A 14,549-nucleotide genomic window follows, 5' to 3' on the forward strand; every position below is an offset into this window, starting at 1 on the left:
CTACCGCCGGGCGGAGGGCGGGGGTCGGTCACTGCGGCAGCCGGTTTCTCTGGCCCTCTGTGCGCGGCTTGCATGCCCTGCGTGGGGGCGAGGGGTGAGCTTACCTAGTTAGGTTAGCCGCCTGCGTCCACCCCATCTGTGTCTGCGATCGCCGGTCCCCCCAGCTGGACATCATTTCACATCGCAGGGCGGCTTTCCCGTGGGTGGAGGTGTCAGAGGGAGGGGCGCGCAGGCAGATGGAGGGGATGCCTGCACAGTGTGTTTGGAATTAAAGTGGTGGAAGCAGGGGCATAATTGAGGGCTCACCGTTCTTTCCTGACAGTTCTGGGAGGTGATCAGTGATGAACATGGCATCGACCCCACCGGCACCTACCATGGGGACAGCGACCTGCAGCTGGACCGCATCTCCGTGTATTACAATGAAGCCACAGGTGAGGGGAGGAGCCGGGAAGATCAGGCGCCATCTCCTCCTCCTGGCGTCTCTTTCCATTCCTAGGGAACCCTTAACTCCTTTGAATGAATCTATCCTTTTCCTTTGTAAACCTTCCTCTGTGTAATTTCTCACCATGGGGATCAAAGACTCTGCTGTCACTTAGTAGCAGCCCCTGGAATCACACGTTTGGGTCCCTGGCTGTCATCCAGCCCCAATTTATTTACCTTCTGCCAATGTTCATTCCTCTACTTTTCTTCCCTGAAGGTGGGAAATATGTCCCTCGTGCTATCTTGGTGGATCTAGAACCAGGTACCATGGACTCTGTTCGCTCTGGTCCTTTTGGCCAGATCTTCAGACCAGACAACTTTGTTTTTGGTAAGTTATACAGATACATGCAGATGGCATCATATTCCATTTATTTGGGTGCAAGAGGGCAGGAAGAGTTAGGAAATGATTATTGTGCTGGAGAGCTTTTATAGGGCCATGTTCTGAGAGCTAATGGAGGGTGGGGGGTGGCTGCCGCACTTGGTAAACTACTAGGGACATATATCACAGGTGAGGGAGAAAAAAATAGTCCCAGAGGCATTATCTCAAGAGGTGTGAGGTGAAGATGTGATGTGCATGTAATGCACTTTACTAATCAAGCTTGCCTCCTGGCCCCATTCCAGGTCAGTCTGGGGCCGGGAACAACTGGGCCAAGGGCCACTATACAGAGGGGGCTGAGCTGGTCGACTCGGTCCTGGACGTGGTGCGGAAGGAGGCTGAGAGCTGCGACTGCCTGCAGGGCTTCCAGCTGACCCACTCGCTGGGCGGGGGCACAGGCTCTGGAATGGGCACCTTGCTCATCAGCAAGATCCGTGAAGAATACCCCGACCGCATCATGAACACCTTCAGCGTGGTGCCTTCGCCCAAAGTGTCCGACACGGTGGTGGAGCCCTACAACGCCACCCTCTCTGTCCATCAGTTGGTAGAGAACACTGATGAGACCTACTGCATCGACAACGAGGCCCTCTACGACATCTGCTTCCGCACCCTGAAACTGACCACACCAACCTATGGGGACCTGAACCACCTTGTCTCGGCCACCATGAGCGGGGTCACCACCTGCCTCCGCTTCCCTGGCCAGCTCAACGCTGACCTGCGCAAGCTGGCCGTCAACATGGTGCCCTTCCCCCGCCTGCACTTCTTCATGCCCGGCTTCGCGCCGCTGACCAGCCGGGGCAGCCAGCAGTACCGCGCCCTCACTGTACCCGAACTCACCCAGCAGGTATTTGATGCCAAGAACATGATGGCTGCCTGCGACCCCCGCCACGGTCGCTACCTCACCGTGGCTGCTGTCTTCCGTGGGCGGATGTCCATGAAGGAGGTGGACGAGCAGATGCTCAATGTGCAGAACAAGAACAGCAGCTACTTTGTGGAGTGGATCCCCAACAACGTCAAGACAGCTGTCTGTGACATCCCGCCCCGGGGGCTGAAGATGGCGGTCACCTTCATCGGCAACAGCACGGCCATCCAGGAGCTGTTCAAGCGCATCTCGGAGCAGTTCACGGCCATGTTCCGGCGCAAGGCCTTCCTGCACTGGTACACGGGCGAGGGCATGGACGAGATGGAGTTCACCGAGGCCGAGAGCAACATGAACGACCTGGTGTCTGAGTACCAGCAGTACCAGGACGCCACGGCCGAGGAGGAGGAGGATTTTGGTGAGGAGGCCGAAGAGGAGGCCTGAGGCCGCGCCTGCACTCCGCTTCTCCGCTCCCTCAGCCTTTTTCCTCAGCTGCCCCTTTCGTCTCCCTCAGAATTTGCATTTTTGCCTTTTTTTCTTTCTTTTAGGGGTGTTCTAGAACAATGCCTGGCACATAATAGGGCTCAATAAATATTCATTGTTTCTTGAATGTCTCCTCTCTTGTTCCACACTGGGAAATCTATATTTCTGGCATTCTGCTGGGTAACTTTTATTTCCTTCTGGTGCCTATTTCCTCCTATCCAGTTAAATTTTTTTATATATATACACACACAGGAGGGGTCCCTAGGCCTGGCCGGTGGGGGTGTGAGGGTGGGGGAAGGGACCGTGGGAGTGTGGCTGTGGGACTGCACTGACCATCAGGGGGCAGCAGCGTCTGCCTGCTGGTGGTCAGTGTGCGTCATAGCGTTCGGTTGACCGGTTGTAACAGTGGCTTAGGCTTTTATATATATAGATTTTAAAAATGGTTTTTTAGAGAAAGTGAGAAACATTGATGTGAGGACATAACATGGATCAGCTGACTCCTGCATACCCCCTATCAGGGATTGAGCTTGTGCTCGACCTCAAATCAAACCAGCAACCCTTCCATGCATGGGGTGATGCCCAACCAGCCGAGCCACACCAGCCAGGGCCCAGTTACTATTTTCCTGTTTTCAGCATAATTATCCAAGAAAGCTGGATGTCATCCAGGTCCCCCTCAGACCTGTACTGAAAACACCCCCCAAGCCCGCAGGCAGCCATGGGAAAGAACCACGCTAACCAGCCAGCTGAGGTTCCTATGAAGAGTGGGTGGCGTTCACCCCGTTTTGGAGAATGGGATTCAGGTTGTTGGAGCCCTAGTTTCCAGGTATGTGTTCCTGCTCCACCTTTAGCTTTGGGGGAGGCGTTAACAGTATCAGCTCCATTGTCAGTCATGAGCTGTTCCCTTTGCGGCGTCTGCCCCACTCCATCCAGTAGGATCCTTCCCTCTTCCACTTTACCTCCACCTCACATCGGATCCCTTCCTTCCTCCGCATGGAGAAGGGGTTCCAGGGAGAACCAGGACCCCTCTGTCCCTAAGCCTCCTGAAAGGTCCTCCCCATCACCGGTTCTTACCCAAAGAGGAGTATCAGTCCGTGTATGAAAGGTACACACTGTCGTCTAGATGTTGGAGTCATTCCCCGAGGAGAGGGGACAGGACACCTTTTGTCTTTTGGTAACATTTCTTTTGTTATTGCCCACCCCCTCCCCCACATACACACCTTTGGTTTTGTCCTATCCACACTTAAAATTTGTTGCGTTGAACTATTTTTTCATATTGAAAAAAATGACATTGCCCCCAAAGCCAAAAATACATGGGAATTTGAAAAAATATTTGCAAGACGTGTGCTCATTTAGCTGACTGGTTCACTTACACATGTATTCTGTTCTCCGCGAATGGGTGAGAAAATCCTTAATTGACCCTCAGGTCTTCATCCCTGGTACCCAACCCCACCCCCGGCAGTCTTAACTAGAGTGGGCATAAGCGCACATACTCGGGCAACACGTAGGAATTGAAATGGACTGAACCAAAACCAGGTTGGATCCCAGCAGTCTCAGCTGCTCCAGAAGAAGCATGAATGAGTTAGAACCGTGGTCGGCAAACTCATTAGTCAACAGAGCCAAATATCAACAGCACTTCTTCAAAATAGACTCGCCCAGGCCCAAAACCGCCTTCTGCGCATGGGCCACGAAGTTTCAATCGCACTGTACGCACGCCCGCACGTGGTATTTTGTGGAAGAGCCACACTCAAGGGGCCAAAGAGCCGCATGTGGCTCGAGAGCCGCGGTTTGCCGACCACTGAGTTAGAAGGCCACTGCTGCCCATCCTCCGCGCACAGCACCCAGGATTCCTCGGGTCGTATCTGCAACCAGGTGGGTTTTCTCAGACAACCTAAGATGAAGGTAACGAGCATGGGATGCCACCCATGGGCCTATTCTAAACACTGCTGCTCTCTTATGTTCTTTTGTTGAAGTTTTTATTGATTCCTAGAGAGAAAGGAAGGGAGAGGGAGAAACATCCTTGTGAGAGTGGAACATGGATCGGCTCCTGCGCGCCATCCTGGGCTGTGCCCCGGGGATGCACGCGGCGACCTCTGGGCGCACGGGTTGACACGGAACCAGCCGAGCCACTCTGGCTGCGCACTATCTCATACTTTTAAGTTGCACAAAATAAGTCTCAAAGTTACCTGGAAATTTAAGTCCATTTCCCTTGGCCAATTTTCAGTAATTCTAGGGACTAATGCAATTCTTACATTCCTTCCATAGCACATGCTTTCTGACTAAAGCAGTGGTTGGCAAACTCATTAGTCAACAGAGCCAAATATCAACAGTACGATTGAAATTTCTTTTGAGAGCCAAATTTTTTAAACTTAAACTATATAGGTAGGTACATTGTTATTAACTTCATTAGGGTTCTACTAAGCTGGCCTTTGCTAAAAAACGTCCTCAATTTGATTGAGGTACGTTCGCTGAGGTTGCCCCCTTCCAACTCTCCCATCCACACTCGTCTTGTATACATCTAAAAAAATGTTTCATTTTATAATAATAAAGCCACCAACACAAAATAATTACAATTCTTAAATTGATGACAAAAATACCTGTAGGATTTGCATCTGGTTGGAAAAATACAGGTAACTTTATGCTTCGAGTAGGTACTTTTGTCAACTGCGCGTGATTTGCGGACGCGACTAGCACTAACCACTGCACAATGAGACTACTGACTGACTGGCTCACTCAACTCGTGCATGAATCGTGCGCGCCTCCCCTGCGCTGTGTATCCCGCGGCCCACCTGTGCCGTGTCTCCCGTCGCCCGACCGACCGACACCCCCCACTTCTTCTAACGCCACTTCTTCAAATAGACTCGCCCAGGCCGAAAACCGACTTCTGCGCATGGGCCATGAAGTTTCAATCGCACTGTACATGCACACCCGCACGTAGTATTTTGTGGAAGAGCCACACTCAAGGGGCCAAAGAGCCACATGTGGCTCGAGAGCCACGGTTTGCCGACCACTGGACTAAACCAAGATTTTTGGGGGGAGTTAATTCCACAACCCCTCAGTGTACAAGTAACTTTCTCCCATTCTAAAAAGCCCACTGGAAGGAAGCAAGCTGTGTTCTAACATTCACTTCAAGTGAGTTCTGTTTTACCGTCACTGTTCACAAGTGTCAAGGCTTGACAGCGATTTATCCGGCAAGTTGAGAACCTGCAGCTACCCCTCAGTCTTGATCAGAAAACAATTCTGGGCCGAAACCGGTTTGGCTCAGTGGATAGAGCGTCGGCCTGCGGACTGAAAGGTCCCAGGTTCGATTCCGGTCAAGGGCATGTACCTGGGTTGCGGGCACGTCCCCAATAGGAGATGTGCAGGAGGCAGCTGGTCGATGTTTCTCTCTCATCGATGTTTCTAACTCTCTATCTCTCTCCCTTCTTCTCTGTAAAAAATCAATAAAATATATTTAAAAAAAAAAAGAAAACAATTCTGGGCCACAGGCTCAGTGTAGTTTAATTAGGGAACTAAACAAGCTGGGTGGAGTGGGATGATCGGACAGCTGGCACGGAACCCTTGGGGGACTGGCAGTCTTGGTGGTGTGGGCCCGGGCAGGGGGCAAGGCACGGCTATTTGGCAAGGAGAGGTGAGCGGTGGAATCCCACTGCCCAAGGACGTGCTCTGGGAGGCCAGCTGACATGCATGCAGCATGGGGATCGTTCAGGCAGCTTGAACCATGAGGCTAGGCATCGGCGAAGGTTGAGGGCTCAGGCAGTTCGCAAAGGCTTGTGGTTCACCTGGTAAAAAAGACGACAGTGGGTGACACGGGAACTTCCCTCACGCTCCATTTGGAGGAATGCACACCCAGAATTTTTCTAGTTTTTTCTTTTTCCCCAGTTACAGTTTACATCCAATATCATCTGCATGAGTTCCAGGCAGATGGCACAGTGAGGGGTCTGCTAGCTTTCCGGCAGCCTACCTCACCCCCTCGCCCCGCAGGGACTTACTGAACGGGTGTGGGAGGGGCCAGAGCGTGGCTCGAAGACCCAACCCTCCACTGCGGGCCTCCAGGAGGCTCCGAGGCACCCCCGGAAGTGGTCCGATGCTTTTCCTTATACATGAACTTCTCTGTTTAACACACTCGTATATGGCACCTACTACGTACCAGGCAGTGCTCTAAACACTGCAAATACAGTAGGTCCTCGGGTGACGTCGGAGATCCGTTCCAACGGTGCGACTTTTCGCCGTCAGTCGGAACCCACCTACGTAAGCACCTACCTCGCTCACATGGAGCTCATACACAGCAGTAATGAGTGAAACAGCAAAAAAAAAATTAAAAGATAACAATTCCTGACCTTTACTTGTGCTAAATAATAAAAAACATAAAGCACATATGTACATACGTCGAAATGATGGAACTTTTTTTTTATAAATAAATGGGAGATGGCGACATAACCACGAAACGACATACGTCTAGTCCGACGTAACCCGAGGACTGTCTGTATTACGCATTTAATCCCTGTAACAATTCAACAGGTAGTTGCTATTATTAAGCTGTGAGGAGACATGCACAGAAGTTGAGAACGTCTCCGATCACGGCACGCACTAGGATTTGCACCCCAGCAGGTTTCAGAGCCGCTCTCTGACCTCTACCATAACCTCCAAGTGAGTCAACAGGCCGAGAAAAGCAGTGATATGCCTTGGAATTAACTGTCAACAGACTCCCAGCTCCTGGTGCTGGACAGGGGCTGGGCTGGAAGCTGGCTCCCCAGCTGCATGACGTGGGCTACGTTACTAACACGTTGGCGTTCAGCTTCTCTACTTTGTAAAACACTACGTACCTCAGGGGCAGTTCCATTAAAACATTCTTTTATAAAAAAAAATGTACGTCGAAGCTGAGCACTGGCACAAAGAGAGCACTAATACACGTCCACGTGCAGGGTGCACGGCAGGGCCGGAGCCTCACCTGGGAGATGCTGACGCCCGTGAGTCTCTCCACGCTCTCCGGCAGGCGGCTCAGGATGTCCAGTACTTCCCCCGTCACCTTGGCCGCTCCCACGGCCCCACTCCCACTCGACACCAGTGTGATCTTTTTGGTCGAGGTCAAGGGACCACTGATCTCCTCTGCCACCTGTGGGCGAGCCGTCCACTCAGCGCTGTGACCGATCACACACTCCTGAAAGGCTTTTCCCTGGGGTTTTGTGAATCCTCATCTGAGGACATTTTCCCACTGATTTTTAGAGAGTGGAAGGGAGCGGGGAGAGAGAAACATCTCGACTGATGGCCTCCCACACGTGTCCCGACAGCCAGGGGTCAAACCTGCAACCCAGGTACCTGCTCTTGACCGGGAATTGAACCCACGACCCTTGGGTGCATGCTCTTGCCACTGAGCCACACTGGCCAGGGCTACCCTGGGTTTTTTAACATCCCGTCTTACAGATCATCCTTTTTCACTTTGGTCATTGGCTTGTAACTCCCCTCCCTAACTCATGGTCCCCTAGCCTGGCTCTGGTGACACCTGGCACATGGCCTGACCTGGGGCAGCTTCTCCAGCAGCATGTCCAGCTGAGCAGCCTCCTGGTACAGCTGGAACGCTTCTGCCTTCTTGGCCATCTGTTCGGCCTCAGCCCGGGCCCGGGCCCCAATGGCGAAGGCCTCGGCCTCCCCCCGCATCTGGGGAGGGCACAGGACACTGTGATGTGAAGGGAGCAGGTGAGGGTGAGAAACCCCAGCTCCGCAGCAACACCTCAAACTCACCCTCACAGACTCTGCTTCGGCCTCCGCCTGCATGATCTGCTGGGACCTGGGCAAACAGGGGTGCAGAGGAGCTGAGGCCCTGGCTGCAGGGGGAAGGCCCGAGCGGGGTGGAGGCTCCACAGGAGGAGTCCAGGTGGTGAAGACCTCGGCTCTTTATCTGGGGGCGCCCGGTGGGAAGGGGGGGGCGGGGGAAGGGCGTTTACTTCTCAGCCTCCGCTAGGCGCTCCAGCCGGTAGCGCTCGGCTTCCGCCGGCTTCCGCACGCGGGCCTCCAGCTCCTTCTCCCGGCGGGCAATCTCCTGCTCCTGCACTGCCACCTGCTGGGCCCGCTCCACCACCTGCACCTGCACCCGCTGCTCCTCGATCTGCTGCTTGGTCTTGGCCACCTGGGAGGGATGCTCCGCGTCAGGGCGAAAGGCAAGTGCCCGGGACCAGGGAGGCCAGGGAGGGCTCCGGGTGGGGCAGGTGGAGTGGTCCCAGGGCAGTTCCGCCGGCCCCGTGGAGCCCGTTTCTTATACAGACCCACGCATGCACGGCCCGATCCTCCTCAGAGCCGCACCCAGGACCAGGACTCCCAGGCAGCCTGTCCGAGCTGGACAGGGCGGGGACCCAGTGGCCTCCGCAGGCAGGCAGGCAGGCCGGCCGCAGTCCCTCCAGGAGCTCCCACGGACTCGTTTCCCACCATCTCTCCCTCTAGTGTGAGCACCTGGTGGCATGAGGGCAACCCTGTCTGGCTCTCTCCACCTTAGTGCAAGCCACCCACTGCGCCCACTCCTGCAACAGGCTCCTGCTTCCCTTCCAGGGGCTGTGCGTGGGTGCCTTTTCACTTTTATTTTTGCATCTGGTACAAAATCAAGAGAGAAAAGCACACGGTGCGAAGTCAGGCTTCCAATATTTCTGCAAACGACCTGGTTCCCTCCCTGAAAGCCACCAGCGCCCAGCGTCCTGCGTACCCTTCCAGGGGCACTCGGCAAGCACGCGCAGGAACCTGCACACAGATGCCTCTTATTTAGGCGGATTTCAGCTCTTCCTCCTGGCATCCAGGGAGCAGAGCGCCCTTGCCGGATGTCAGCGAGGAGGTGCAGGGAAGGAGCGCACGTCCTTCCGTCTCGGTGCTCCAGCCCCGCCATCACCATCATGGCTGGGGTGTCCCTGCCTGGACTGGCCCCACCTGAAAACGTCAAGCCTTTTCCAAACTGGACTTGCTGCTCCCGGGCAGCGTAAGGCCACCTTCTGGAGGACTCCACCTCCAGCCGCTTCCTTGGACCGAGTCTGTGGGCGGTAGGTTTTCTAGGCCCGCCTTCTCAGACTTACTCTGCCCTTCTATTTGAATTAGTGAGGCTGAGTACAGTTACTATGTTGAAACATTCTCATCAGAATTTTGAAGGCATTGCTCCATGGCCTTCTAACTTCTTAAGAAATCTAGTCATTTTGATGCCTGACCCTTTGAGAAAAGTTCTCTGGAAGCTTCTGGATCTTTTCTTGTTCTCAGGGATCTGAAATTTCAGTGATGTGTTTCAATATAGATGTTTTTCATTAATTGTGTTGGGCACTTGGTGGGTTGTTTCAATTTAGAAACTCACACCCTTCAAAACAGATCAACATTTTGTAAATTTTTCACTTGGTTATTTCCTCCCCCTTTGTCTGTTGGAGCTGCTGGCCTGGCCGCTCCTCCACCCATCTGTTCTTTCTATTTTTCTGGGGAGTTTTATTAGAATTTCTCTTCCAAAGTGATTTGGAAATTTATGCCATTTTATTACTTCCCCCCTTTATTGAATTTATTGGGGTTTATTAATTTCTAAGAGCTGTTTCTTGTTCTCTGTTCTATCTCCTGACTTCCTAGATGTGGATCCTTCTTTAATCTCACCGAGCACATTTATTTTTTCAAAAGCTTTCTTTTCCCTGCATAGCCGTCGCCTCCACTTGGCCTTGCTGTCTCCCACTCAGACAGGTGCCCTTGGCTGTCTGCTCACAGCCAGAGGCTGCCCGCACTGGAAGCAGCTCCGGGTTGTGGGCGGGGCCTGTGGACAGAACTTCACTCTGGGCGGCCGGGGCAGGCCACCAGCCGGAAACCTCGGCTCCGGGATCGGTAAGTCTCTCCCTTTGGGCAGCCATGTTCCCAGGGCACTCTTCTCATCTATTCTTTGGAACACGGAGCTCTGGGAGCCGAGTGGCCCGGGGCGAGAAGGGGCCAGCATGTGGCACGCGACAGGTGCATAGTCCGTTCACGGCCCTGCTGCCGAGGGCCAGGTCCTCGCCTGTGTCCGGCTGCCCCACGTCACACCCTCTGGTCTACTCTCACCAGACAACCCCCCAGATGTCTGCTGCGCAGGGAGACCAGGAAAGGGACCCACAGGCAGGGAGTCAGCAAGGGAGTCGGAGAAGTGGCTCTTCACCTGTTTTTACTGATTCTGACAGTCTTCAGGCCACGGCTGCACCAGCTCCTGGGCCTCAGACACGGCGCCTGTCAGCCCTGCTGTTAACTACCATGCTTTCCAGCTTCCAAAGTGATGCTACGGTGGCCATTCCTCCCTTTCTTCTCTCTCAAAATCACTCTATGTGGTTGTAATGAGGCTTTAGCTGCATTTATTCAACCCATCATCTTTGAAAAAGTTTCCAACTCGTCTCCCGTCTGCCTTTCTTCTGACAATCGATTCTCCACACAGCAGCCAGTCTGACCCTGACACAAACATAAACTGAACCACAGCACCTCTCTGGCGCTTTGAGTCTCCTCTAAGTGTCCACCATGGCTCCCCGAGCCCTCCGTGACCTAGCCTGGCCTCCTCTCCCGCAGCACACGAGCCACACCAATCAGAAGCCCCCTTTCTGCTCCTGGGACATGCCAAGTTCTTTCCCACCTCAGGGCCTTTCCACCTGCTGGTCCCCTGCCTGGCCACTAGCCACATACGGCTATTTAAATTTAAATTAATAGTCACTAAAACTCAAAATGCAGTTCCTCAGTCACAATTTCACCCACCACATTTCAAGTGCTCAGCATCACAGCAAAATGCAGACCATTTCCATCAGCACAAAGGCTCTGTGTGAGCATCACCGGTTTAGAATACTCTTGGCCCACAACTCTCTACATTGCTGGTTCTTTCGCATCTTCAGGTTTTATTTCAAATACCATTTGCTTACAGCATTCTTCTGAGCACCCGACCTCATATAGTGGCCCCACTGCGGTCAAAGCCCGGCGCCTTGAAGCCCCGCGCCGCGCGTTGGCATGCTCTGTATGCTGAGAGCAGGAATCTCTTCTGTCTCATTCACACTTTTATCCTCGCCTCTAAAACAATGTCTGGCACATAGCAGGCACTTCATAGGTATTTGTTGACTGAATCATTATTTCAAGATTACCGAGCACAAAGCCTGGCACAAAATGAGGAACTCACTAAAGTTAAACAGAGCCCAAACCAGCCCAATCCGTTGATCTGAGGACAAAAAAAGCCATGTTTAGATTAAGGACCTTATCCATAGTCCTACCCATGCTAGTGGTTTCCCTTATGTTACTGCTTCTCACACTTCAACGCATGCATGAGTCAACCTAGGGATTTTTGTTAAAATGCAGACTCTGATTCGGTCTGGGCTGGAGCCTGAGACTTTGTATTTTCAACAAACACTCCAGGGCTGCTGCTGCTGCTGGGAGGCAGACCACACTTCAAGTAGCAACGCACAAGCCAGGGACTTATCCCCGCAACCAAAGATGTTTGCACTTATTATGCTTTAGCCTGTACCAACGCTTGGCAAAAACGAACTTCCTAACTTTATCCTTTGCGTAAAGGCTACTCAAAGTTCAGTGGACTCTCGTTCTTCACGGTAGTTCTGCTGTATAAAGAACAAAATGCTTATTTTGTTCCCAGGGGAAATGTGGGGTTAGGTGGCATGAGCCTCTGGCCACAACATTTTTATCAACAGGCCAATGTCGAGCCTTGTTTTATGTGTTTGTTTAAAGCAGGGGCGGGAACATCCTGGCCCCGCTGGGGCATTGGGGTGAGTTATTAAATGACTGACCATTGCCCTGGCCGGAGTTTCCCAGTGGTTAGAGCACTGGCCTGCGAACCAAAGGGTCCTGGGTTCGATTCCTGATCAAGGGCATGTACCTGTGTTGCAGGTTCCCGGCCCCAGCCCTGGTGGGGGTGAGTGTGGGAGGTACCAACTGATGTGGCTCTCTCACATCGATGTTCCTCTCTCTCTCCCCGCCTCCCTTGTACTTGCTCTAAAAAATATATATATATATATATATGTATATATATATATATATATCTCAATGGAAAAATATCCTGGGGTATTAACCAAAAAAATAAATGTCTGGCCAAATACAGCAGGCTAGTTTTTAAGTTGATAATTTTGTATGGCCCACGAATGATGTTATAAATATCCGAATGGCCCTTGGCAGAAAAAAGGCTCCCCACCCTGGTTTAAATCCATCTTATGTAATAAATGTTGGTTCATTACCAACGAACTTTCAGCCAACAACACGAGTGCCTGAACGAAGGAGGCAATGCATATGCACGGCACCACCTCCCCGCACTTAGGAAAACGGGACAGCACCTCAGCACTGTGCTCGGGGGCCGTTTACACGGTGAAATCACCAACAAAGAACACAGGAAGGTGAAGACTGTGGCGGTGAACATACTATGAAGCAAACACTCTATGGAGACAACATGGCTTGTAGTATAAGCGTTTCAAGAAGCAGAACATCTTGCTCAACCTCAACTGGGAGCTGTGCGCCAGGCCCTCGGTGGCTGCCTCTCCCTGCATGTCCGCAGCAAACGCAAAGGCGCTGCGGGGGCTGACTCTGGAGTTACCAATACCCTTCGAGAGCAGGCACTTCTCCGTGCAGAGTCCGCACACGAGGACTGACTGTACCTCCTTGCAATGCCCGGGGCTGCTGGCCTCCCTCGGCAGGGGCACAGCCCCACTTGGGGGCTTCCTTCCTCACACCCTTTGGTCACCAGGGCTGCCCTGTGCAAATGAGAAACGGCGCCTCTTCTTCTGGGGGGTGCAGAATGCACCGCCTGGTGAGGGGCGTGGGCTGGACCTCAGCTCTGGTTCACCCCGCAACCAGGTGCCATTACACAGGGCACAACCTGCTCCAAACACATGACCAGCCCTGCAGATCATATACCTCTTGACCTTTTCTTTGCTTTTTAGCTGAAATGTGTAGGTCTTTTAAATTTCCCTCATATGGAAGAGTTGGGTCAGAAATGGGGAGCAAGATATGGGGGTCGGAGTCAGAATATGAGAGAGGGAGCCGGAGAGAAGCGGTGCAGGGCGGCCGTGGCTGCCTGCGGGGGGACGGGGGGCTCTGACCTGAAGCTGGTAGGCCAGGTCGGCCTGCGCGCGGCGCGTGTTGACCTCGATGTCATAGGTGGCCTTCTTCAGCTCATAGTCCCTCTGGGCCTTGGCCATCTCGATCTCACTCAGGTACTGAGCAGACACTTTCTCCTGCTTGGCTTTGGCCTCCTGTCCATACAGAGACCAGGTGTGGCGTCAGAGCAGGATGGGCAGGCCCCGGGCGAGGGCCTGCTTCCCACCAGCTCCCCTGCCTCGGCCCCAGCCCTGGCCTCATCTATTTCCTCTCCAGCCCAGTTCCATCAGCCCCCATTGTGCACTCCCCCCAAGTGCTCAATGCCATGGGGACCACAGACCACCCCCCCACCTCTCTCTCTCACCCGGATCCCAGCATCTCGCTTGGCCTCCGCTTCTCCAATCCGAGCATCTTTTTGGACTTGAGCGGTCCGAGCCTTCCCCAAGGAGTGCAAGTAGTCCTGTGGGAGAGACGCCGAAACTGGAGTCCTGAAGGGGGTGTAAGAGAGGAGCGGGGCAGAGAGGGCACCTGTGCAGGATTACCTGGTCGTCATGAATGTCCTTCAGGGTGTAGCTGACCACACTGATGCCCATGTTCACCAGGTCTGAGGAGGCCACTTTGAAAACCTGCTCTGAGAACTTCTGCCGGTCCTTATAGATTTCCTAGGACGAAGGCCGGTGGGAGGAGGAGCTTAAGCTCTGGGTCCTCTGGCTCCGGGCCCCACAGCTGGCTCGGCCCGGCCCCCGGCCCTCGGCCCCGGCCGCCAGGCCCACCTCCACAGTCATGTGGGCCATGATGGCCCTCTGGTGGCCCTCCAGCGTCTCCAGGGCGATGTGGGCGATCTCAGCCTCCGTCTTTCCCAGGAACATCTGGCAGGCGGCCGCCAGCATCTCTTTGTTCTGCCCCTGGATTTTCACCTGCAGGCAGAGGAGGGGTGGGAGGGTGAGGTGCGGGTCCGGAGCAGAGAGGATGAGCCAAGGGCTTGGAGAAGACGCGACTACAGAGGGGGCGGGGGCGAGGACCCCGGGAGAGCTCTGAAAGCCGCACCTGGGCGATGCCGGTGACGGAGATGGGGACCCCATGGCGCGTGTAAACCTTCTCACTCTTGACATTGAGGGTCAATGTGTTGAGAGAGATCCTAGAGGGAAAGAGAAGGGGGCAGTGAGAAAAGGAGGAGAGCGGAGACGGCCCTCGGGCTCCCCCTACCCACCTCTGGATCTGCTGGATGCAGGGCAGCACGAAGACGCGGCCGCCGGCCACCATGACCGGGGGGCTCCGGCAGAAACCTGCAAGGCGGGGGGAGGG

The 14,549-nt window shown here is 53.8% G+C and overlaps 2 protein-coding genes across 4 annotated transcripts in view; one reads left to right on the forward strand and one right to left on the reverse strand.

Moving 5' to 3' along the window:
• TUBB (tubulin, beta class I) overlaps window positions 1–2,325 on the forward strand; it is an 8,116-nt gene extending 5,791 nt beyond the window's left edge. For 2 of the 3 annotated variants that reach the window (XM_005863264.2, XM_014537263.1), the window contains exons 2-4: window positions 323–431; window positions 698–808; window positions 1,102–2,325. In XM_005863264.2, the coding sequence (XP_005863326.1) occupies window positions 323–431; window positions 698–808; window positions 1,102–2,159 (1,278 nt within the window). In that variant the 3' untranslated portion in view covers window positions 2,160–2,325. Of the gene's footprint in view, window positions 1–181; window positions 200–322; window positions 432–697; window positions 809–1,101 lie in introns of those variants that run through there. The other variant, XM_014537264.1, reaches the window with a different exon arrangement.
• Window positions 2,326–5,673: 3,348 nt separating this feature from the next.
• On the reverse strand, window positions 5,674–14,543 carry FLOT1 (flotillin 1). Its single transcript, XM_005863277.2, has 11 exons — window positions 14,455–14,543; window positions 14,292–14,382; window positions 14,018–14,161; window positions 13,787–13,906; window positions 13,609–13,704; window positions 13,247–13,399; window positions 8,141–8,322; window positions 7,938–7,983; window positions 7,716–7,853; window positions 7,147–7,311; window positions 5,674–5,977 (listed from the first exon to the last, which is right to left on the reverse strand). Exons 1-11 carry the CDS (start codon window positions 14,505–14,507, stop codon window positions 5,948–5,950), a joined length of 1,218 nt encoding a protein of 405 aa, XP_005863339.2. The 5' UTR covers window positions 14,508–14,543; the 3' UTR covers window positions 5,674–5,947.
• Between the last annotated feature and the right edge of the window lie 6 nt (window positions 14,544–14,549).

This window comes from Myotis brandtii, unplaced genomic scaffold (assembly GCF_000412655.1).
Source record: "Myotis brandtii unplaced genomic scaffold, ASM41265v1 scaffold1750, whole genome shotgun sequence".
Lineage (NCBI taxonomy): Eukaryota > Metazoa > Chordata > Mammalia > Chiroptera > Vespertilionidae > Myotis > Myotis brandtii.